Raw genomic sequence first — 25,538 nt, 5'->3', positions numbered from 1 at the left:
CTGCCACAAACACTACATAGGACAACAGGAAGAAAGTTAGCCACCAGGATACACGAATACCAGCTAGCCACAAAAAGACATGACCCTCTCTCCCTCGTAGCCCTACACACGGATGAAAAAAAGCCACCATTTCGACTGGGACAACACATCTATCCTGGGACAGGCTAAGCAAAGGCATGCCAGAGAATTCCTAGAGGCCTGGCACTCCAACCACAATGCCATAAACAAACACATAGATCTAGATGCCATCTATCAACCCCTCAGAAAACAAACAGGAAATGACATCACCACAAACCCCAGGAACCCCATCCAGGAGAAAGATATAAATAGAAAGCAGGAGACAACAGCTTCGCTTCACTTGGAGGTCGCCACTGATGATGTTACCTAGCCAGGTAACGAAACGTCTGGATATCAAACCTATAGCTCAGCGAGCAAACCTAAACAAAATCTTGGCTACAATCATTCAGGTGTAAGTTATTCAGTGAGTATTTAATCAAGATTATTGCTATTTCTGTAAATCAGCATTGTCGTTTTCAATTTACTGGGGAAAAATCACTGGCACATTCTGTGAAACTAGAAAGGAAATAGAATATGTCACTGCACGCAATACCTGCACTTGAGTAATTAATTGTGACTGTACAATTGTTTCATTATTCAGGTACGTCTTCAAAGCTAGCTCCACATTTTCTAGTAAGAATGTTCTTGGCTATAGAGGTTGAACCAAATAACAGCTGTTCCATTGCTAATCAGTAAATCCTTCACCAAGAGACAACTTTGAAAAAGTTCAAGTGCCACACTGGTATATTTCCATCTTTAGAACATCCTCAAAATGTAATTGGATGTAGCCCAGTAACAGCTGTATCACTTGCTGAAATAACTCCACAGAGGCCAGTATCTCATTACCAAGTCACCCTTTGTTTACACATGCAGAGTTGCGGATGCCCTGGGGATTTGGGTTCAAATCCAAGCACATTAGCTGGTGAAACTTTAATTTGATTCAAAAATTTGGAATATAAAACTAATCTCTAAATTAGTGACCTTGCCATCCATCTCCACTTGTTGTGTGGACGTACCTGGTTCTCTCATGTCCTTTAGGAAATGAAGACGATCAGCCTTAAACTTTATGGCTGACAAGTGATACCAGAACTACGACAATGTGATTGACTTTTATCAGCCCTCTGCAGTGGCCTAGCAAGCCACCCGTCCAAGGGCAATTAGGAATGGGCAGCAAGTACTGGCCTTGCTAATAGCCCTATTGTGCACAGTATCCAAACAAGTGTTACTAAATATTAATGTAACCTCATCACATATCAAGTAAAATCATAAGATACAATTGTCTCATTGTAAAGATTTTCTCACTGTCTCTGCCTCAATGTCTGTGCCATGCCCATATACTTTTAGTTGCCTATTTGCTTTTGAATGTGCCAGTCTTCAAACTCATCGCTGAGGAAGATCATCATTAAGTCCAAGTTTTCTTCTGAAGAATAAAGCCAATTCAATGTGGGGTCAACATTCATCCTAGGCAGACACTTGAATCATCGAATCCCCACAGTGTGGAAGCAGGCTCTTCAGTCCATCGAGTCCACACCAACCGTCTGGACATAATTCTACCAAGACCCATCCCACTATCCTATTCATGTGACCCTGCAGTTTCCATGGCTAATCCACTGAGTGTGCACATCCCTGGAAACCATGGGCAATTTAGTATGGCCAATCCACCTAACCTGCACATCCTTGACCAATAGGAGGAAACCGGAGCACCTGGAGGAAACCCACACAGACATGGGGAGAATGTGCAAACCTCACACGGTCAGTCACCTGAGGGTGAAATCAAACCCAGGTCCCTGACGCTGTGAGGCAGCAGTGCTAACCACTGAGCCACTGTGTCAGCCGACGTTTTCAATTAAATTCAAAGTGCATTATTTCAGGTGAATTTCCCATTTTTTCATTGACTTGGGTAGTTCTGATCAAGGTGGTTACAGTTATTACTAAATTTAAAGTCATGGTAAAGACCTTGACTGTAGCCTTTAATGTCAAAGTCTTTTCATTAAAATGTCTTGGCAAGTTATGTTAAATGTTGGTTTCTCTTCTGGACAGAATGAGATTAATTAGAAAGAGACTGAAATAATATTGGATAACTGTTAATCTGTCAGGGTAGACTGGTTTCTGTTGAGGCAGTAGATTAAAGGAACTTAAACTGCTGGCTTTCATGGGAAGCTGACTGGAACCTGCTGACTTTGGCATTTAAGTTAACGTGTTTCAGTGGAAAACACAGTTGGCTCAGGTAGGTCTGATATTTACATATTGCAGAGACAACAAAGTGGAGTTTTAACCCTGAACTCTGTTGTTAACTGTGAGAGCACAGATTTTGGATATTTCCTGGACCAGACCAAGTTGAACAAGGTGAAAGGGCAGCCAGGAATGATGAGACTGAGCAACACTCACAAAAATCTTTAATACAAAGATCGACAGCTGATGGCTTGTCTATATAAAAGACTTGTTCTGGTGAGAACTGGGAGGGAACCCTCATGTCTGTTGATTGTTGTGCTGTGCCCATTCATCCATTGTTGTAGCCTTTGCTCAAACACTTCAGTGGTCCAGGACATTCAGCCTCGGACCTTCAGGTGACCATCCTCCAAGGTGGACTTTGGGACAGGCAGCAGAGAAAAGTGGCCGAGCAGAGGCTGATAGCTAAGTTCAGTACCCATAGGGAGGGCCTCAACCGGGACCTTGGGTTCATGTCATATTACAGGTGATCACCATTGCACTACACACACACACAGATATTCCTACACACACACACTCACAGACACAGGTACACATAGACACGCACACAGACACCCACACACACCCTTATATACACTTACACTCCCACACTCACACATGCACCCCCTCACAGATTTAAGATACTCTGCACTCACTACACACACACACACTTTCTCACACTCACAACCCCCACCCCAGACAGACACACACACACAGACAGACAAAGACCCACATGCACACATATTTTGTGGGGTGAATTTGTACTTGCAGAGTTACATTGTACTTTGCTCAAAAACTGCATGCATTCATGTAGAACTCTGAGCTCAAAAACTGCATGAATTTATGTAAAACTCTGTTATCTCACTTTTTAGATTAGAATCAATCGAAACATCAGGTCATAGACAGAGAACACAGGGGGCTAATACCTTCAACATATTGTCTAGCTATCACCATTCATTGTTAACAGCTAACCCGAGAATGCAACTTTAAAAAAAAGGTTTGTGATTTACACTTGAAAGAAGTGAAACTATCACTGTATTCTAACAGATGAAAGGCTTAACAGAAAATCAATTTTTCAATGTATAATTTCAGTTACATCACACTGTAAATTTTTGCTATAAATTCTGTGTTATGATCGAGCCCTCCACTATCACCTGATGAAGGAGCGTCGCTCCGAAAGCTAGTGTGCTTCCAATTAAACCTTGGACCATAACCTGGTGTTGTGTGATTTTTAACTTTGTACAACCTACATAGGTCATTACAATTTTATGCCTCTTAATAAACAGTCATATACAATAACATTCCTTTAATTTCATTAGCCTTAACCTTGGGTTTAGATTAATTTGTGCTTTCCCCAACTTTTACAAAGAATTCTCACTTCTTGGCATGTAACACTAGGCAAACATTTAAACATTTCAAACTTGCTACATTTAATTAAATTACCAGCAAATTTAAAGAGCTCTTTGCTGTTTTGTACTCAGTTAAACCAGTCACTTCGCGCTCCCTCTTATTGTTCTGCATGTCTTCCTTTAGAATCTTTGACATCAGCCTGTATCTCAGACATTTTCCTTTTATTTCCTCCCTTTTCAACTCTCCATCAAACAGATCTTCCAGTGCTGAGACCAGTTAAAGATGTTTGTTTTGTCTTTTGTATTTAACAGGGATGTATTATTTTCTTTCTACAGCTTCAAACACTTTCCTCATGTTGAGCAACTATTCATTTTATAGTTAAATATCTGAATTCTTATTCAATTTTTCCTATGATGGCTCTCCTGCTACATTGTTCTAATTCCAACCTTTCTCCAGCTGTTGTTCTTCATCCACAGCTCTTCAGTTATTTTCTAATGGCTTTCAATTTCTTGCTAAATTCTGGGCTACTGCTGTGATGAACCTTTTTTGCAATAAACCCAAATTTTATTGAATTTATTTCCAATATCCAAATTCACTCAAGCCACTGCTGTATGATACAAAATGCCTGATTGGAGTTGAAATTATCTTTGCCTTGTTGGTCAGATGAAGGATCTGTGGGAAATTCAGCATCACAGGTCCATATTATAAAACTAATCTTCACCTTGCATGACCTTAGTGTTGAAACAAAATGCCACAACATTAACATGAACAATGGAATGTCAAAGTGAATGAAAATTCCCTTATATTTGCCATACTTGCCCCAATACCTCTTGCCTTCCTTCTGTGATTCATACACAGTAAACTCCCTATTATTTAATACACAAACACTGAAATCGGCAAAATAAAATTACCATTTTTACAAAGATGCTTCAAAAACACATCAATTGCCATGCGGTAATTCTCCAAACTAGTAGCGCTGCCCATCTCAGGCACCATTACAGGATTGGCTAGTTATAAAGTCATAGAGATGTACAGTACAGAAACAGACCCTTCGGGTGAACTCGTCTATGCCAACCATATACCCTAAATTTATATGATTCCAAATGCAAGCACTTGGCCCATATCCTTATAAACCCTTCTTATTCATATATGCATCCAGATGCCTTTTAAATGTTGAAATTGTACTAGCCTCCACCACTTCCTCTGGTAGCTCATTCTTTTATATGCACTGTGTGAAAACGTTGCGCTTTGGGTTCCATTTAAATCTTTCCCCTCTCACCTTAAACCTATGCCCTCTAGTTCTGGACTCCCCCACCCCAGGAAAAAGACTTTATCTATTTACCCAATCCATGCCCTGTATGATTTTATAAACCTCTATAAAGTCACCCCTCAGCCTCCGATGCTCCAGGCAAAACAGCCCTATGCCTATTCAGCCTCTCACTATAACTCAAACCCTCCAACCCTGCCAACATCATTGTAAATCTTTTCTGAACCCTTTCAAATTCACAACATCTTTTCAACAGCAGGGAGACCAGAATTGAATGCAGTATTCCAAAAGTGGCCTAGCCAACGTCCTGTACAGTTGCAATATGACTTCCCAACTCTGATACTCAATGCTCTGACTAATAAAGGAAAGCATATCAAATGCCTTCTTCACTATCCTAACTATCTACGACTCCACTTTCAAGGAACTATGAACCTGCACTTCAAGGTCTCTTTGCTCAACACTCCCAGGGCTTTACCATCAAGTGTGTAAATCCTGCCTGGATTTGTCTTTCCAAAATGCAGCACCTCACATTTATCTAAATTAAACTCCATTTACCACTCATTGGCCCATTGGCCCATCGAGTCAAGATCCTGTTGAGGTAATCTTCGTTCTCCAATACACCTCCAATTTTGGTGTCCTCTGCAAACTTACTAACTATACTTCCTACGTTCACATTCAAATCATTTATATAAATAACAAAAAGCACTAGACCCAACATCGATCCTCATGGCACACCACCGGTCACAGGTCTCTAGTCTGAAAAGCAACCCTCTACAACCACCCTCTGTCTTCTACCTTCAAGCCAATTCTATATCAAAATGATTAGTTCTCCTGTATTCCATGAGATCTAACCCTGTTAACCAGTCTCCAATTAACACCTTGTTGAACACCTTACTAAAGTCCATTTAGATCACGTCCACCGCTCTGCCCTCATCAGTGGTCTTCATTACTTCTTCAAAAGAACTCAATCAAGTTCGCGAGACATGATTTCCCACACACAAAGCCATGTTGAAAATCCCTAATCCATCCTTGCCTTTCCAAACACATGTAAATCCTGTCCCTCAGCACTCTCTCCAACAACTTGCCCACCATTGATATCAGGCTCATTGGTCTATAGATCCCTGGCTTTTCCTTACCACCTTTATTAAATAGTGGCACCACGTTTGCCAACCTTCAGTCTTCTGGCACCTCACCTGTGACTATCGCTGATACAAATATCTCAGCAAGGGGCCCAGCAATCACCTCCCTCACTTCCCACAGAGTTGTAGAGTATATCTGGGGATTTATCCACTTTTATGTTTTTTTGAAGATATCCAGCACCTCTTCCTCTGTAATGTGGACATTTTCAAGGTGTCACCATCAATTTCCCCACATTTTATATCTTCCATATTCTTCTCCAGTAAACACTGATGTAAAATATTTATTTAATATCTCCCCTATCTCCTGCGGTTCCACACATCAGATATCTTGCTTTATTAACTCAGAGGACAAGGGCATTACAGGTTTAGCCAGCATTTATTGCCCATCCCTAAACGCTAAGAGAGTAGTTTAGGGTAAACCACATAGCTGTGGATCTCTGGGGCAGACAAGCTAAAGATGGCAATTTCCCTCTTTAAAGGAGATTACTGAACCAGATGGTTTTTCCCAACAATTGGCAATGGATTTGTGGTCATCAGTAGATTCTTAATTCCAGATTTTTAATTGAATTCATCTACTGTGGCAGGATTTAAGCCCACACTCCCAGAAGATTACCTGGGTCTCTGGACTAATAGTCTGACGAGAATATCATTAGAGCGTAACCTCCCCTTAATGATTTAGAGAAAGTTGACAAACCATGAAGGTAAGATTCACAAAATTCAGCACAAGTACTTTCACAAAGATGGTATTTTTAATGTGCCGTGTGTGGAACTAGGTGACAAGTGAAACTCTGAAGAGGTGCTGACGAAACCTTGCCTTGTATCTTGCTTGAAGGATAGCCTGATGAGGATTGTGTGTGAGAAAAGCAAGCAAATGAAAACTGTGTGTGAAAAAAGTCATGGAATTGATTGACTGCTGTGCTGTACATTCAGTGGAACAAAAAACTTCCAGAGGTGAACTGGATGAATGGCTGTATGTTGACAAGGATGCCCCTGTCACAATGACATTAAATACAGAAGAAATTATAAATAGTGTTTTTAATCATGTCAAACCTAAATTTCAAGATGAGAAAGTGATGACCGCGGAAGCATGTTGAAAGAGCGTATTGAATAGGTTTTCTTTAAGAATGTTTCTTGTGCAACTGGCTGACTCGTGTAACCAGCATCTCCATACATGCTTGAAAATGGAGAGTTTACTGTACATTGAAAGAATTGCTTAGATATAGCACCTTTGATGAGCAGAGGACCTCCCCAAAGAGCTCTGCAGCAAGTGGAGTTGAAATGTCATCACTGTTATAATACAGAAAACATAACAGTCAATTTACATCCAGCAAGATCCTACAAACTATCAAGTGATGGTGACCTGATAATATTTTTATGATGTACACTGAAGGATAACTATTAACTATTCAGGACATTGGAAATAACTATCTTGCACGTCACTGATGTTTACTGCTCATTCGAAAGGGTTGATAGGATTTCCATTTAATGCTTGATCTGAAATGTTGCAACTCCAACAGTGTAGCTTTGAATATTACACCGGAATGTTAGTTTGATTATTGTGCTCATGCTCTCAGTGGGATTTTCAACCGTCTTCTGACTCAAGTCACTAAAACCTGTGAAGTGAGCCACAGCTGGTGCCTAAATATTCAATCACACATCCTATCTAATGAAGCAAATGATACCTTAACAACTTTAGTTTTTCTTAAAAGACAGATGATTATGGAATCACAGAGAGGTGCAAAAATTATGAATTAGACTCGATATTCCAAAGTAGGTCAATCTATATCTATTACTGATGTGGCTGAAAAATTTGTTGAGTGGTAGGTGACAGGAAGTGGGATTATCAGGTAGGGACTCAAATTGGCAGGATGTGACAACTGATACTCCACAAGGATCTGTGTTAGGACCTCAATTATTTAAATTATTTATTAACAACTTGGATAATGGCGTTGAAAGTTATATATTCAAATGTTGTGACAACACTAGTTATGTGGCTTTGCATACAGTTGGGATGATAGCATAAAATTACAAAGAGATATTGATTGACTGGGCAATTGGGCAAACCTGTGGTAGATGGAGTTCAATGTCAGCAAGTGTGAGGTTATCTATTTTGGACTGAAAAACGATAGATTGAGGTACTTGCTGTGGTTCTGTTCGCCGAGCTGGAAGTTTTTGTTGCAAATGTTTCGTCCCCTGTCTAGGTGACATCCTCAGTGCTTGGGAGCCTCCTGTGAAGCGCTTCACAGGAGGCACCCAAGCACTGAGGATGTCACCTAGACAGGGGACGAAACGTTTGCAACAAAAACTTCCAGCTCGGTGAACAGAACCACAGCAACGAGCACCCGAGCTACAAATCTTCGCACAAACTTTGAGGTACTTCCTAGATGATATGAAGTTAGTCAATGTAAACGTCCAAAGAGACTTAGGGGTTGAGGTGCGTAGATCTTTAAACTACCACAAACAGATGTAGAAAATAATCAAGCAAGTCAATGAAATGCTGGCCCTTATATCTAGAGCACTACAGTACAAAGATATATAAGTCATGCTGCAGTTATTAAAAAAAACCTCCTCAGACTGCACCTGGAGTACTGTGAGCAGATCTGCACACCACATCTTAGGGAGGATATATTGACCTTAGACGTAATACAATGTAGGTTTACAAGAGTGATACCTACACTTCAGGAGTTAAGTTATAAGGATAGGTTACACAAATTAAGCCTGTTTTCTCTAGAATTAAGAAGCTACTGAAAAGAAACATGTGGAGAGTTTGGAGGAGGACTTAATGGTGCTTTTCTGAGGCCAGCATTTAGCTAAAAGGGAAAAAAAAATGCGTATTCCAGGTGAATGAGGTAACGTATTTCGGATACAGAATCAACACGGATGGATTATAACCTGTTGAATAGGAGGTCTGATTGAAGTCTTCAAGATATTAACAGGAATAGATAGAGTTGACAAAGATAAACTATTTCCTCTGATTGAGAATTCTAGAAATACAAAACATCGTCTGAGAATTAGGGCCAGACTGTTCAAAAGAGATGTTAGGAATCACTTCTACATACAAAGGATGGGTGCACGTTTGGTATTATCTTCTACAAGTGGCAGTTAATGCTGGATCAGTTGTTGATTTTAAATCTGAGATAGATAATATTTTGTTAAGCAAATGTATTAAGAGATATGAGCCAAAGGCAGGTATATGGAGTTAATCCATGATCTCATTGAATGGTGGAACAGCCTCTTGGGATTGAATGGCTTCTCCTGTTTTTATGTTCCTATATGCAGGACTAAGACTCTACCTTAAGTGAAAGAGGGAGTTCATTCACAGCATACCACAGTTTGAAAACAGTTTAGGTTTTATTTGAAAACTCCTTTAATGAATACTAATGTGGTATTAAGTCTTTTATATCAGAAGTTCCAAGGTGTAATAGTTGGTCTCAGTAAGTATTGTACATAGGGTTGCTATGACTAATGTTAGATTTCCTGGCTCCAGGAGTAGAAATACGACGAGACAGGATAGGATTCTTACCTGAACCACAATATCAATGTTCCCTTTTGATGTGGGGCTGTATTGTGTTGGATAGGGTAGGAAAATGGAGAATGTGCAGACTGCAGGTGCTGGAGATCATAGTCAAAAAAATGTGGCGCTGGAAAAGCACAGCAGGTCAAGCAGCATCTGAGGAACAGGAAAGTGAATGTTTTGGGCATAAGTCCTTCGTCAGGAATGTGGGTAGGAAAATGGCAGGCACAACCTGATTCCAAAACAATCAATTTCCAGCACAAGCAATTCTCATTGGAACAGGGAAGGAAATGGATTACACATTACTTCTCAGCTGGTTTAATTGTGGAAGCGGCCATTTCGGATCTTCTGCAATTTTCAGAGTCAAAAGACTGAAGGATTTACACCAGCTCAGGGATATGGTGCAATATGCTTTGAAATCAGAAACTTCAAGGGCATTGAGTACAAAAGGTGCTGCCTACTTCACATGTCATTTTGAAATGTTGCATATAATTTGTTTGTAGCACAGTGAGTACTCATTGGGCTTTCTTTTGAAAGTGTGATTCACCATTAGATAATATGTTTGGCAGGTTATCATGTCTGACATCTGGATAGCTGTCAGGGCAATGGAACATCATTGTGAAATTAAGCTAGAGTGCAATTTCACTGGATTTCATTATGTATTACACAATAGTGAAATTCATATTTAACTAAACTGTTCTTTTTACTTTCTTATTTACCTTAAAGTTCAGTTTAGCCATCTGTTTGGCTGTTTCAAAACCTTAACGGGTGACTGAGTTTCTGGTTTTCTTCAAAGAATTTTGTGTATTCAGCACAAGAGGTTTTGTTGACACAGTTGCTTAATGAAGTTCCATTATAAAAACTTGGTTGAGCTCCAAATTCACTAATAGATTCTGCTCAACAGAAGTTGTTGACAGCCATCAATGGGAATATGTGCATTGTTAATTACAGATTTATGTGCTGCTAGGGAGATTTTTTTTTAAAGTGTACTGTTTGTTTAATTTGGGAGACCTATGAGCTTCTCAAGGTTTTCCCAAAGTTATTATAAGAGTTGCGAGATCTATATATTGGTGATACAGTACATGAAGAGGGTATGGAGGAGACTAGGAGGGATCTGAGGAGCCTGGGCATAATGAGAGGATGAGGCTGAAGTTTTGGGGGTGACAATTAGAGCATTTCGCCCCCATGTCCAGAGTTGGCCCAAAGATGGGCCTTTAACTGCCTACTTGCTCTCTGCTATGAGCCTGCTGCAATGGGCAGAAAGCTGATTCCACTCTCTTTCCAAATCTCTATCAAGAAAATGGTGGGTAGTGCTGGTTAACAGGGAGGAATCACCTGACTCTCAATTCCAAGGTGAAGGTCAATACCAGTTAGAAGGATTGTGTGTCTAGGGTATTGGTGAGGACAGGGTTTGGTTCAGTTGTTGTGTCCTAAATGCAAATATCCAGCTAATATTCCTCATCTGAGCTCAAATAATGAAAAGCAGACATGTGACAACGCATTTCCAGAGCCCATAATAATACTGCCAGCAGAATGTTTCAGCAGAGAAGACAGAAAGATGAGAAAAAAAGAGAGCGAATAAATTAAGAAATATTCGGCATTTCTGCAGGGATCCTCTTAGTCTCCTGTTATAAGTTTGACAAAACACACGCACCAGCCGGTTTCGAAATAGTAACATACGCACTAGCCAGTTTTGAAACAGTTACTACCCTACTGTTGTTAGAATGCTGAATGGACTCAAACTCTTAACATTCGCCTGTACTTGTATTTTTGTTTTTGCTGCTGTTTACCTATTATTTACTTATCTATGCTACTTATCTCTGTGATCTGCCTGGATTGCTCACAAGGCAAAGCTTTTCACTGTGTCTCGGTATACATGACAATAAATTCAATTCAGTTCAATTCAAAACTTCCTCAGGTGGATGTTATAGCTGGAGTCCTCAAGGACAAGGAAAAATCTCCAGCTCGTCCTTTGATACTTACTTGTAGACCCGAGATTGGTACAACATTGTGTCTTTAAAGATGATGCTTTTACAAGTACATTCAAAGTCACTGTAATCCACCATGGCACTGATCTTCAACTCTAGTTCCCGAGAGCTTTCTTCCAAAACCATGTGGGTAGGTTCAGGTTCCACCTCTACTACCTGGAAAATACACAGTAACAAAATGGGTTCATAGAGTCGTAGAATCATACAGCACAGAAACAGACCCTTGGTCCAACCAGTCCATGCTGCACATAATCCCAAACTAAACTAGTCCAATCTGCTTGCTCCTGGCCCATATCCCTCCAAATCTTTCCTATTCATGTACTTATCCAAATGTTTCTTAAACATTGTAATTGAACCCTCTGTATAAAAAACTTTTGCCCCTTATGTCTTTTTAAAATCTCTATCTCTCACCTTAAAAATGTGCTCCCTAGTCTTGAAATCCCCCATCCTAGAGAAAAGACAACTACTATTAATTCTATCTGAACCTCACTTTTTTAAATATAAACTTCTATTAAGTCACCCATCCAGCCTCTCTTTATGGCTCAAACATTCTGTACCTGGAAAAATCCCAGTAAATGTCATCTGAACCCCTTCCAGCTTAATCATATCTTTCCAATAACATATACCGACAAATACTCTTTTAGCTGCATCGTTTAATATTTTTTAAAATTTGAGGAACCGAATGCAAACACATTCACAAATTGTGCCAACAGTGCAATTTCAACTTCCATTATATACTGCTTCAAAAGCAATTGCAATATAAACCAGTTGTCTGTGAATTCTTAAGTGTCCACTGTGTTTCAAAAGCAAGGAGCTTTGACTGTTGGTGAAAAATGTTCTGTTCATTCATGGATGGAACAGACAACAAACCTGTGGTGCCAATTGAGCAGGCTGTTTTTTCCCCTGGACGACGTTAAGCTCCTTGAGTGTATTTGGAGCTGCATTCATCCAGGCAAGTCTTCTATCACACTCCTGACTTGTGCCTGGTAAATGGTTGACAGGATTTGGGAATCAGAAAGAGAGTTACCCGCTGCAGGATTCCGAGCCTCTGACCTGCTCTTACAGCCACACTTACGTGGCTAGTCCAGCTCAGTTTCTAGTCAACACAATTGCTTGCGAGAGTAAACAATGCAGGATTGTTACTATTAGTGATAAATACATAAGAGGGAATGCAGACTAAGGACGATCTGAGAAGACTGAAGTGTGAAGCCAGAAAACATGTTCACATGTTGGATCATTACATAATGGAGAGCTTTTCTACAAATGGCTATTGAGCCACAGAGTATAACTTTGTTTGATGGGAAATTTGAGAATTATTTGAAGAATTAAATTTAAATACAAAGTCATCTTTAGAAATCAAAGCGCAATAATCAACTGCAGTGTAGTTGCTCCACACAGTATCAATGGGATCCATCTATGTTGTAAATTCCATGCTACTATAAAGCCTCAGGAGAGTAGAAGGACACTTACAGGAGGTGAAAAATGTACTGAAATTCTAACAAAATGAACTGATGTTGAGTGGTACCAAATGTCACTGCTCGATTGAAATTAGCAGTCCAGGTAAAGAAGTGAAATACTTCATGCAGGAGAAGAAAGGATGTGGAAATCAGAGAATGGTGACTATGGGATACAGACTGTATGAGGAAGGAAAGGAGTTCTGTGTCATCTGATAAATAAATTTGCGGATGATGGGTGATTGACAGTGAAGAGGAAGGTTTTAGATTACAGGATGATATAAACAGATTGGTCAGATGGGCAAATCAGTGGCAGGTGGAATTTAACCCTGGTAAATGTGAAGTGATGCAATTTGGAAGAAGGAAAAAGAAAAAGGGGGTACTCCGCGAATGACAACACTGGGAAGCTCAATGGAACAGAGAGATCTTGGGATGTTTGTTCACAGATCCCTGAAAGCGACAGGACAGGTTAATACATTAGTTAAGAAGGCATATGGGATGCTTGCCTTTGTCACTCGTGGCACAGAGGATAAAAGCAGGAAATTTATGGTGGAGCTGTACAGAACTTTAGTTAGGTCACAGCTGGAGTACCAGTGCAGTTATGATCACCGCACCATAGGAACAATGTGATTACACTGGAGGGGGTGCAGAAGAGATTCACTAGGAAGTTGCCTGGGATGGAGCATTTCAGCAATGAAGAGAGGCTGGATAAGCTCAGGTTTTTATCTTTAGAGAGAGAAGGTTGGCGGGAGGGGTGGGGGGAACGCGATAGAGTTGTATAAGATTATGCAGGGCACGGAGAGGGTGAAGAGAAAGCAGCTGTTCCCCAAGTTGAAGGGTCAACAAGGGGCCATCATTTTAAAGGCAGGGGATTTAGCTGGAATGAAAAAAATCATTTTCACCCAAAGGGTGATGTGAGTCTGGAATTAACTGCCTGGGAGTGTGGGTGAGGTGGGAAACCTCACAACATTTAAAAACTACATGGATGAGTACTTGAAGCGCTATAATATTCAAGGCTGTGGGCCAAGTGCAGGAAAGTGGCATTATGTTTGGTAGCAGTTTAGTTTTGGTGGTACAGACTTGATGGGTTGAACGGCCTCTTCTGTACTGTATAATTCTCTGACCCTTTTAAATAATGATTGTGCTTCAACCATTTTTGTAATATACATTCCAAATATTCTGGTATTTAATAATAGGTGTATGTTGGGACACTGGAATTCTTGACATATGGATCTATGTGGAAATTGCCCAGGAATTTTAAAGTTCCACTGAACAATTCACTGCCCAGAAACCCCTCCCCTACAGGACCCTACATGAATGTCTCTGAGTGGGGGATCTGTAGTAGTTAACATGAAATTAAATACATTAAAATGTGGCCTAATATGATGGTAACTCAAATCCCTCTCAACTAGTTCTGAAGAAGGATAACCGGACTTGAAACATTTACTCTGTTTCCTTTGCACAGATGCTGACAGACATGCTGAATTTGTCCAGCAATTGCCCCTTTTGTTTATTAGTAACTCACCTTCTTCTTAGCGGGTCGAACTCCTTGCCCAGCACTGACCCACTTCACAATACTGAGGCGACTGTCCCAATCTGGAACCTGGTCGGGGGACACTGGGTAGCTGATTTTTGACACCATGCACTTTATTGTGTGTTGGTTGTATGTCACAGGTAGATCTGACTTAAATGTTGCTGTCATATCCTTTGCACATCCAGCATGCAAATGACCAAACTAATCAGAAAAATAAAATATCATAAAACACAAGTTAAAACATATTTGAATATGAAGAAGTCTTAGCAATGAAGCTTGTTTGCGATATCTTTAGCAAGTTTGGTGCATTTCTGAAGCCAGTGTGAAACATGCCAGGACTATCAAGTTGTGAACCTTGGGGAAGCTTGTCGTAAAGGTAGAAACTCAGAAAGTATTGTCAACATCAAATGTCATAATTGAATGGTGTATGGTAAATTACGTTCATCATTAATACAGTGATTGGTCACAGGGCTTTGCCTTTTAAGGTAAGCAAACACAAAATAATTCAGAAGGGCCTGTGGTTGAAGAAGGGTCACTGGATCCAATATGTTGATTCTACGTTCTCTCCACAAATGATGCCAGACCAGTTGAGTTTCTGCAGCAACGTTTATTCCTGTTATGAATAGTTATATGTTTGATTGACAGTGCTATGAGCTTCTAAGAGGAGCTTTTATTTAAACGATCAGCTTGAATGAATACTGTTCCATTTTTAATTTCATTATCATTTCAAAAGCTCCCACAGTTAATATAGAGCTCTCTACAAAGGAAATACAATGTGAATGGTCATGGAGGGGGCATAGGGACATGATGGGCAGACAGTGAGGTGGGGGACAAGGGCTTATGGACGGAGCATGAAAGAAGTGGTTTGGAGAAATTGTGGGGATATAGTGAGAGCACTAAAGACATGAAGGGGTAGACAAAATTATGTTAGTCATCAAATGTATGAGGGAGTATAGAATGGTATAAATCTAAGGAGCAGATGTGGAGCATGTCTGGTGTGAGATATGAGGGGGTTTGGGGAACTTGGAAGGAGCTTGGATAAAATGAGGGTATATGGGGGTGGGAGCTGAGGAACAGGGAGCATAATAGACATGCATTGTATTTGATCAATACCCTAATGAATTGTAGGTGTGTCAGCTATTTGCCATTGCTTTTTTAAAAATATTCACTTAAAGTGCTAGCTGCACCAACATTTATTGCCCATTCCTAGTTTCCCTTGAGAAGGTGTTGAGCTGCCTTCTTTGAACACTGCTGTAAATTGACCCACAATGCCATAGGGAGGGAGCTCCCCAGGATTTTGACCAATGACAGTGAAGGAGTGGTGATACATTTCCAAGTCAGGGTAGTGATTGGCTTGGAGGGGAACCAAGAGTCCTTGACCTTCGATACGGCAGTGGTCATCTGTTTGGAAGATGCGTCTGAGGAGACGAGGTGAATTTTGTGATGTCAGTTCCTGTTTTGGGCATGCACCGGAGGGCAGTGGCCCTGATTTCAGCCCATCTATGAATCCTACCAAGTTGAAAATTGCATGCACTGGCAGATTGATTAAGAACTAGGGAACACGGTACAAAACTGGTGGGAGGGTGAACTGTGAGGATGATGCAGAGATGTTTCGGTGTAATTTGGACAAGTTGAGTCCGTGGACAAATGCACAGCAGGTAAGACAGTTATGTGGATAAATGAGAGGCATCTGCTTTGGGAGCAAAAAACAGGAAAGCAGATTATCTGAGTGGCAATAGATTGAGAAAGTGTGAAATGCAATGAGAACTCGGTATTGTCGTACACCAGGTCGGCTGGTGATAAAGAAGGCAAATAACATGTTGGCTTTCATAGCAAAATGATTGACAGGAGCAGGGATGACTTGCTCCAGTTGTGTAGGGCCTTGGTGAGGCCACAACTGGAGTATTGTGTGCTTTGGTCTGCTCATCTGACTAAGGGGTTTCTGGTAATGGAGGTAGTGCAATAAAGGTTTACCAGACTGATGTCTGGGATGGCAGGACTGACATATGAAGAGAGACTGGATTAGTTAGGACTAATGTTCCCTGGAGTTTAGAAATATGAGGTGTGATTTCATAGAAATCTATAAAATTCTAACAGGACTGGACAGGGCAAACATAAGGCGAATGTTCTCAATGACTGGGGAATCCAGAACCAGGAGTTCCAGTCTAAGGATATAGGTTAGACTATATAGGACTGAGATGCAAAGGCATACACAAGGTTGTGGATCTGGAAAATGGGGTTAGAATGTTAAGGTGGTTGCTTTGACTGATGCAGATGCTAACAGTTTTTTTTTTCTATTTCATAAACCCCTATGTCTACGACTCTATGATGAGAACCTTTTCACCCAGAGTGTGCTGAGCCTGTAGAATTCTCTGCCACAGAAAATGGTTAAGGCCAAAACATTGAACATTTTCAAGAAGGAGATAGATGTAGTTCCTAGAGCGAAAGGGATCAAAGGATATGGGATAAAAAGCAGGAATAGGGGACTGATGTGGATAAGCAGCCATATTCATGTTGAATGGTGGAGCAGGCTTGAATGCCTATTCTTGCTCCTAATTTCTAAGTTTCTGTGGGATCGATTCCTTGAACTGATGTTGAGAACCTGGCCCACTGAGGTCCATAAAGGAATGGCTGTGGGGTCTTTGTTCAGACGAGGCATTCATTGCATTTTGTTAACAATACAAAATGTAAATGAATCCGTAACAGTAACAGAAACAGAAAAGCAGGAGTTGTACATTCAATGTTCTGCACCTGTCTTATCATTTAATTAGAACATAAATGAGTTACATTTCAAATCCATTTACCCAGCTTTGATTCATATCTTATTCATAAAATTCCATCTATTAGTGTTGTGAATGTTTCTTGGCCTTCAGAGTCCACAAACTTTTGGGAGAACAAGTTCACTGGAATTTATGCATGTTAGTATAGCAAAGAGATAGAATGAGTCAAGGGGAAGCGATCTGTTAGGTTTAAGGAAAGACCTATGGATCTGGAGAAGAAACTGGAACGACTAAAAAGGTGAGAAGGGATCATTTTCAACTTTTTGACTAGTCCTCTTATCATAGTCACCAAATTGTAATCTGTCATTTATACTTCCTCTCAACTGGCAGCTTGGAAAAAATAATTGACTGGCATGGTATCATATTGCTAGGTTGTAGCTGGTATCATTGTTAGTCATAGACTTTTACAGTACAGAAGGAAGCCATTCCACCTAACAGGTCTGAAAAGAGCTACCCAGCTGCAGCCTTCTAAAGTCACCACTTTCAAATAAATATCCAACTCTCTTTTGAAACTGCCAATGAAATCCACCTCCATCACTCTCCCAGGCAGTGCATTCCAAATCCTACAACTCTGAGTAAAGATGTTTCTCCTCATCTCATGTTAGCTCTTGCTAATAATTTTGAAATTGTGACCCCTAGTTACTAACATAATGGAAAGACAGTATTCTTCTTTATCTTGTTAAAATTGTTCATATTTTAAACACCTCAGTAAGGTAACCTCTTAATCTCCTGTGCTCCAACCCAAATTTCTCTCATCATTCCTCACATCTAAAATCTCTCATTCTCAGTATTATTCCAGTAATCTCCTTTGCACTCTCTCCAGAACTTTAACATTCTTACTTAAAATGGAGCCCAGAATTTAACACAACACTCCAAATATAGTCTGACCAATGATTTATAGAGGTGTAGCACCAGTTCCTTGCTTTTATATAGAATGCCTCTATTTATAAACTCAAGGATCCTACAATCTGAAGAACTGTTTCAACTTGCCTGGCCATCTTCAGAGATTTATGCAATTGAACCACGAAGTCCATCTACTATTATACTTCCCTCAAAGTTGTACCATTGAGCCTGTATTTTCTCTCTGTGTTTCTTCTAGCAAAATGTATCACCTCACTTTTCTGCGCATTGAAACTTATCTGCCAGGTGTCTGCTCAGTTGGATAACTTGGCAATATCTTGCTGAAGTAGCTCAGAATCATCCCCACAATCCCCACTATTAGTATCATCTGCAAATTTAGAGATTTTGACCTCAACACACATCTCCAAATTATTTATATAAGACAAAAAAAGCAAGGATCCAAAACAGATCCCTGGGGAACACTACTTTCAACTTGACTTCAGTCCGAGAAATGTCCATCTCCTATCTTTTAGCCAACTTTTAATGCATGCCACGAAGGATCCATCAATCCTAAACATCTAACTTGCTAACCAACCTGCAATGTGAAACAGTATTCAATGCTTTCTGAGAACCAAACATATAATATCCACAGCATTAAATCCCTTGCCTGTATCACCTCAAAATAATTCAGTTAAATTTGTCAGACATAATCTGCCTTGACAAAGCCATGTTGATTGTCTAGTATTAACATATTTTTTTCTTGTGTACATTTACCTTGCCCTGTATTATGTCCTCAATCAGTTTTTCTACTAGCGATGTCAAGCTGACAAGTCTGTGTTTCCTGCCAAAGTTGCAGCGCTCTGAAAGCTTGTGGTTTCAAACAAACCTTTTGGACCATAACCTGGTGTTGTGTGACATCTGACCTTGTTCACCCCAGTTCAACACCGGCACCTCCACACCATTTCCGAGGTTATGCTTTGCCCGTCTTTAAAGAAAATGGTATCATCTTTGCAATCTTCCAGTTCCCCCGGACTAATCCTATGTTCAGAAAGGCTTGGAAAATTTCTGTTAATGGCTCCATGATTTGTTCCCTTACCTGTCTCAGTAATCTAGGATGCATCGCATCTGGTCCTTTTGGCTTTTCTACCTGGGGTTCTGCCAGTCTTTTTAGCACCTCTTCTTTATCTATCACTATACTGCTCAGTTGCTCAACACGCAAATTTTCAACTAAGCCATTGTCACCATTTTCTATTTTGGTAAAGTCAGAAGCTGAAATAATTCCACAGTCACCAAGCACATGGAGAGTCCTTAATAATGATCCAGCTCCTTCAGAGTCAGCTATCAGAACCTCTGACACTCCTATTTATATCTGTCAGCCAGGGCTCCCTGAATGGATCAGATTAACAGCTCTTGTTGGGGAAATAATATTCTATGAGATCCATCTAGCTGACCTCATTACAATCACTAAGGAAGCAATGTATTGGGGGTATAGCTCAGTGGTAGAGCATTTGACTGCAGAAGCAAAGTACCCATTCAGGACCGCTGCTGAACCCTCTGCTTCAGTGAGCAGCTAACCCTGCTTGTTCCTTATGGGCTCACTCTATCCTTCACTAATCCTTTCCTATTAACATGTTTGAAGAACATTTTACTATTTGTTTCATAGCAGCCTGCCAACTTTTCCTCATGCTTCCTCTGAGCCTTTCTTTCTCTGGCCTAAGCCTCTCTCCCACATTTGAGATATTCTTCCTGATTTCTATTGCTATAACTATTTCAGTATGCGAAATAATGGGACAGCACAAAATGTCAGCGGCCAAGGTTAGGAACAAATACCTGTGGAGAGATGTTGAACTCGCTGATGTCTGAAAGCCATTCAAATCGTATGATGTCTCCTACACTTCGATTGGTCATTGTGAAGGTCACCAGATATGGCTTGCCAATATGACAGTCTCCAAATTCAATATGCTCTAAATGTGTTGCTGGAATGGAAAACCATCAAAACATCTCAATGTTTTCCATTATCTTATGACCAGGCTGCTGAGAGCCGCACACGTATAAAGTGGAAAACATTCACAAAGACAAACAGACTTAACTAAATTATTGGATCAAAGATTAGGCAGATCTTGGCACAAGGTTGTATTCAGCTGTTGTAACTGAAGTGTGTTAGCCAAGCTATGATAATGCACTGAAGTGTCATCATAGATTTCAATTCAAGACTCTGAAGGAGGATTTGAACCCACAATTCTCTGACCAGGAGGCAAGAGTAAGTCAATGTGGCACGTTTGACATTTAAAGCAGAACTATAATCAAAAACAGGTGAGTAAGATTAGGGCAAACTTTATCACATACTAGAAAGTCAGTGGATAAGGGCTCATTGGCAGATGGGACATGACATAATTAAGGACCTCAAGCAGATTACAGTTAGGCAGTAGTCTGCTGTATTCTCCACTATCTGTACTGGAAAATCATGGGGTCTTCCTCGTCAGTGGCATACTGCCATAGTTTAGTGATCAATCTCCTTGTTTTCCTGCTTGTTGGCAGCTGTAAAAAGCCTCTAAAATCCAGACTACAGTGCCAGAGAAAGAGGAAGGCCTTTCTATTCAGGCCGGGCAGCAATGAAGCTTGTGGTTTGGGTTCTCTCATGCCATTTATTAAGGCCAATTCACTTCTCTTTGACAATGGTCCTTTCTGGACCAGATTGTGGGAAGCATGCTTGATATATATGTTAATATTAACTACATGGCCTTCCTTGATTCTGCCCTTACACCTTTACAACCTGAAGAATATGGATGTCCAATGAAATAGCTACAAGCCTTTTGACAAGGGGTCAGTGCAGCTCACACCTAATGTGAGCAAATGAATGGTGATTTTAAGGAAGTGCACACAGCAGCCATGTTGAAACATATGCAGCCTGCGAATTTGGAAATCCACTAACCAACTTCTTTGCTCTTTATGTAACCACTGGATAGCATTCCAACCAAGGAACAGGGAACAATATGGGTCAACAGATCAACTATGCAATATCTGTGTTAGGTGTGTACTGAGTTCAACAGTGTTATTCAATGCTTAGACTGCATGAGGACACGAGTTCCAGTGTCCATTTCCTGAAGCTTGACACCCTTATGATTGTGAAAGTATGATGGTCATTCACTGGTCAGCCTGTACCTCACTGTTAAAAGACTTTGTTTTTTATCTGGTGGCAAAGCATTCCAAATCACACTTTAACTCAGGTGAAATTGGATTGCTGATGGAAGTCTTGTTCAAAAGTAGGTGAAGAAAATCTATTTGAGAAAGGGTGAAAAAATCATCAACTGTGATAAAGTACAATTTTCTGATGGTGAGCCTTGGGAATTTGATGTTAATTGAATCCTGTAAAACTGAAGTTATACTGTCACTTGCAAATGAGTACTTAGATATCCCAACGTTTTCACTTAGTTCATGGGGAGTGAGCATCGCTGGCTAGGCCAGAATTTATTGTCTAATTGTAATTGTCTTTGAGAAGATGGTAATAAGCCTCCTTCTTGAAACTCAACAGCCCATCTGTCAGTGTTTGAAAGGCATGGGTCTTCAGGGTAAAGCAATAAGTATTTTCTATCCATCCTGTTCGGAGAGGTCATAAAACACCTCTGGAGTAAGTGGGACTTGAACACGCCCTCAAGGGTAAATGAGAACAGCTCCAGAGTTGATTGAGAGCAGCTAACACTAATTGGATGTGTGGCACCATCATAGTGGAAGCCTGGGTTCAAGTTCCAACTACTCCAGAAGCTTGTAATAACATCTCTGAACAAGTTAAATTAAACAAAAGAGCTGAGCTCACTGTGGAGTCTGTGGACCATGTAAATATTGGTTTTGGGTGGTTGCACCCCACTGTTTGATTATTTAAGTAATCTTTTGCTATTCTTTTGGTTCCACTTCAGCTCCTCCTACTCCTGATCTTTGGGGGTGAACAAGTCAGAGGATAGCTTCATGGGCTGCTCCTACACTTGGTTAAGGTGGTCATCAAAATAAAGTTAAAAATCACACAACACTAGGTTATAGTCCAACAGGTTTATTTGGAAGCGCTAGCTTTAGGAGCACTGCTCCTTCATCAGGTGATCAACAGAATTCTTGCAGTGAGGAAAAATCAGAAACATTGTGATTGGTTTGAGGGAGTGTGTGGTCATTGCCCTTTGGATCCAAGGAGGCTGAAGAGAGATTTAGTTGAGGTGAATAAGATAATGAGGAATTTGGACAGACTGAAAATGAATAACCGGAGCCATGGAATTAACATAATTGACATAAGGATTAGAGAAAAATTGCAGATAAATATTTTCACCCAGAGGATGGTAGTATCTATAACGTACTGCCTTTAGTGGTGGTAAAGGCAGAAAAGTTAAAAAGCATTTCGCTATGCGTTGAACTTGCTACCCCAGACATGACCTCCTTTGGTGCTTGTCTAAATTCTCATGATTTGCATCTGGGATTTACACTTGGTATTGCAACAAAATTGCAAATAGTCCTCACCTTTAATGTCAGTGTCCTCCAGAAAGTTTGTAAAAATTTCCACTGAGTCAGTTCTTCCTAGTCCATGGATATTGTCAAATGTGATATCATCCTGAAAACCTTCACCAATTAGTCGTATGATGGTGTCCTCAAACTGGTTGTTGAGCACTGTCAAGTACAATGCTCCTTCCAGGTGCTGAGCTAAGGTTGGTTGGAAGGAAACATCAAACTTGGCCTCCTCCCCACTGTTGAGCTTGATAGTGAGCATGCAACTTTCCTTTACTGTGTGTAAGGTAAAGTAAAATATGGTTTTAGTTTGATAACCATTTTCAAAGTCATAGAAAATTAGGCTTTGAAACTTGAGTTATTAAAAGAGGGAGAATCACAAAGTCACAGAGTCACACAGCACGAAACAAACCCTTTGGTCCAACTTGTGCACACCGACCAGATCTGCCTAGTTCCATTTGCCAGCATTTTCCTCATATCCCTTTAAACCCTTCTTCTCCATGTACCCAATTAAATGTCTCCACCACTTCCTCTGGCAGCTTGTTCACACACACAACACCGTCTGGACAGAAATGTTACCCTTGGTCCTTTTTAAATCTTTCCCCTCTCACATTAGACCTGTGCTCTTGAGTTTTGGACTCATACTTCCTAGGAACAAGACTGTGGCTATTCACCCCATCTATGCTCCTCATGATTTTATAAACCTCTATAAGTTCTCCCCTATAAGCCTCCAATGCTCCAGTGTAGAAAGCTTTAGTCTTATTAGCCTCTCCCTATACGTCAAACCCACTAGTCCTGACAACATCCTTGTGAATCTCTTCTGCACTCTCAAGTTTGACACTATCTTTCCTATAGAAGGGTGACCAGAATTGTATCCAGTATTTTAAAAGTGGCTTCACCAATGTCCTGCACAGCCACAACATGACACCCCAACTCCTAGACTAAGTGTTCTGGTGTCCGGGACATTGTCTGTAAGATATAATTTCTTATATTGTAAGGTGTGATGTGAGTATTACCATGTCAGGTTGGTGCTTGACTTATTTGTGAAAAAACTTTCCCAATTTTGGGGCTAGCCCCCAGATGTTAGTAAGGAGGGCTTTGCAGGGTTGACAGGGCTGTTTATATTTCTTTTCTGCTGCCTAGGTTGATGTCAGGTGATTCGTCAGGTGGATTTCTTTCAGATTTTGGAGTGACTGGTACAAATGTGTGGCTTGATCAGCCATTTCTAACAGCAGTTGAGAGTCAACCACAATGCTGTCGGTCTGGAGTCATATGCAGGCCAGACTGGGTGAGGATGGCAAATTTCCTTCCCTGATCCACATGAGTGCACCAGATGGGTTTTTCCTGATAATCGATAATGGTTTCATGGTCATCAGTAGATTCTTAATTCCAGATTTATTTTTAATTGAATTCAAATTTCATGGTGAGATTCAAACCTGCATCTCCAGAATATTAACTGAGTTTCTGGATTGATAATCTAGCAATAATACCACTTGGCCATCCCTTCCACTTCATTCATGCTCAATGAGACTTCTTGCAGTGTCAGAATATCCAGCAGAACAGAGATCCCCAGAATCATAATTTGTTGTTCAATGTTATTGCTCAGTAAGGAAGTTGGTGAAGAAATCTCAGCTGAAATGTGAAATCTTATTCCTCTGTAAGTGTCCTTGGCATGAAGCGAGGGGCTATGTTTGATATAGTGTTCATTTTTCAGACTAGTAGCTGTTCACTAACATTGATTAAAATACTGCGAGCAATTGTCAGGTGCAAACGACGCATAGTATCTCAATGAGAATGACTGAATGAATAAAAAAACAACAAACAGCATCAACCCATCCCAACCAGAATCCTCCACTGACTTGAGCACCATCCATTCTTGATCCAACCAACATCAATCACACAGCTGCCCCAATTATAACCAAACATCTATTATACATTAACAACATTCACGCCATGTTGCTGAACCAGTCTAAAGTTATAATCAACATATTTCAATTAATTTGCCCTGTCTTGTTCCCTGTGTATAAAAATACTGCCCCTGTAAGTAGCTCACTTTCTGTTTGTTACCTTTTTCTGGATTCTCTTCTTGAATATACTGGTGTTTAGGATAGGTGCACATGGTTCCAATACATTCCTTCAGAGAAAACACTCCATAATCATCAGAGATATTGACAGACACCTATCAAGAAAAGAACCCAGTTGATAGATTATTTATGTGAAGATCGACAAACTCTGATATGAATGTATTTGGGATTGTTAAATTGTCCTCCTTCAAATTATCCTACAAACACCAATGGACTTATTTTTGACAGGGGAAATAATATGGATATAGGTTTCCTCATTTCTATTAATGAGGAAATTAATATGAGGTCATTCTCAGACTTCTCATCTTGTAGGAGAATTACACTATGATATTTCTCAAATAGTTTTATTTTGAGAACAAGTAAATAGGTTTCTCAACTATCTATACAAAATGTACAGAGCCAAACGCTCAATTTCAAGGACAGATTCCATCGAGGAATACAAACCACACATTAATAATCCAATTTACCTCCTTATCCAGTTTTTCCAGCATCTGTTTATATGTAATTTATTGTCCATGAGGAATTGAGCCCTCAGGACATCACTCAAAAAGAAGGTGGAAGCTGTCCACTGAAAATTCCAAAACCTGTTGTCTAGTAACTCAAATGAGCAGCCGAAATGCCTGATGGCTTACTTTTAAAGCCTCAGTGTCTCTCTAGTTAACACTTTGGTGATCTATGCACACAGAGTCATAGAGATCTACAGCACAGAAAGAGGCTCTTTGACCCATTGTGTATGAATCAATCAAAATCAACTACAACTAACCATGTACTCTGATTATGGAGGAGAAAGTGAGGACTGCAGATGCTGGAGATCAGAGCTGAAAATGTGTTGCTGGAA

At 40.3% G+C, this 25,538-nt stretch overlaps 1 protein-coding gene across 1 annotated transcript in view; it reads right to left on the bottom strand.

Annotated features, from left to right (window-relative positions):
* The window catches only part of hydin (HYDIN axonemal central pair apparatus protein), a 905,740-nt gene that overhangs the window by 131,203 nt on the left and 748,999 nt on the right, over window positions 1–25,538 (bottom strand). Inside the window, exons 63-67 of the mRNA XM_043707374.2 lie at window positions 24,684–24,795; window positions 22,632–22,892; window positions 19,962–20,107; window positions 14,503–14,712; window positions 11,519–11,679 (exon numbers count right to left, since the gene is read on the bottom strand). Coding sequence (XP_043563309.2) covers window positions 11,519–11,679; window positions 14,503–14,712; window positions 19,962–20,107; window positions 22,632–22,892; window positions 24,684–24,795 — 890 coding nt within the window. The remainder of the gene's footprint in view (window positions 1–11,518; window positions 11,680–14,502; window positions 14,713–19,961; window positions 20,108–22,631; window positions 22,893–24,683; window positions 24,796–25,538) is intronic.

This window comes from Chiloscyllium plagiosum, unplaced genomic scaffold, assembly GCF_037043375.1.
Source record: "Chiloscyllium plagiosum isolate Xiang-an unplaced genomic scaffold, Cpla_swu_hap1 HiC_scaffold_17, whole genome shotgun sequence".
NCBI lineage: Eukaryota > Metazoa > Chordata > Chondrichthyes > Orectolobiformes > Hemiscylliidae > Chiloscyllium > Chiloscyllium plagiosum.
The sequence above is the reverse complement of the archived record's forward strand: the minus strand, read 5'-3'. Positions and strand labels throughout refer to the sequence as shown.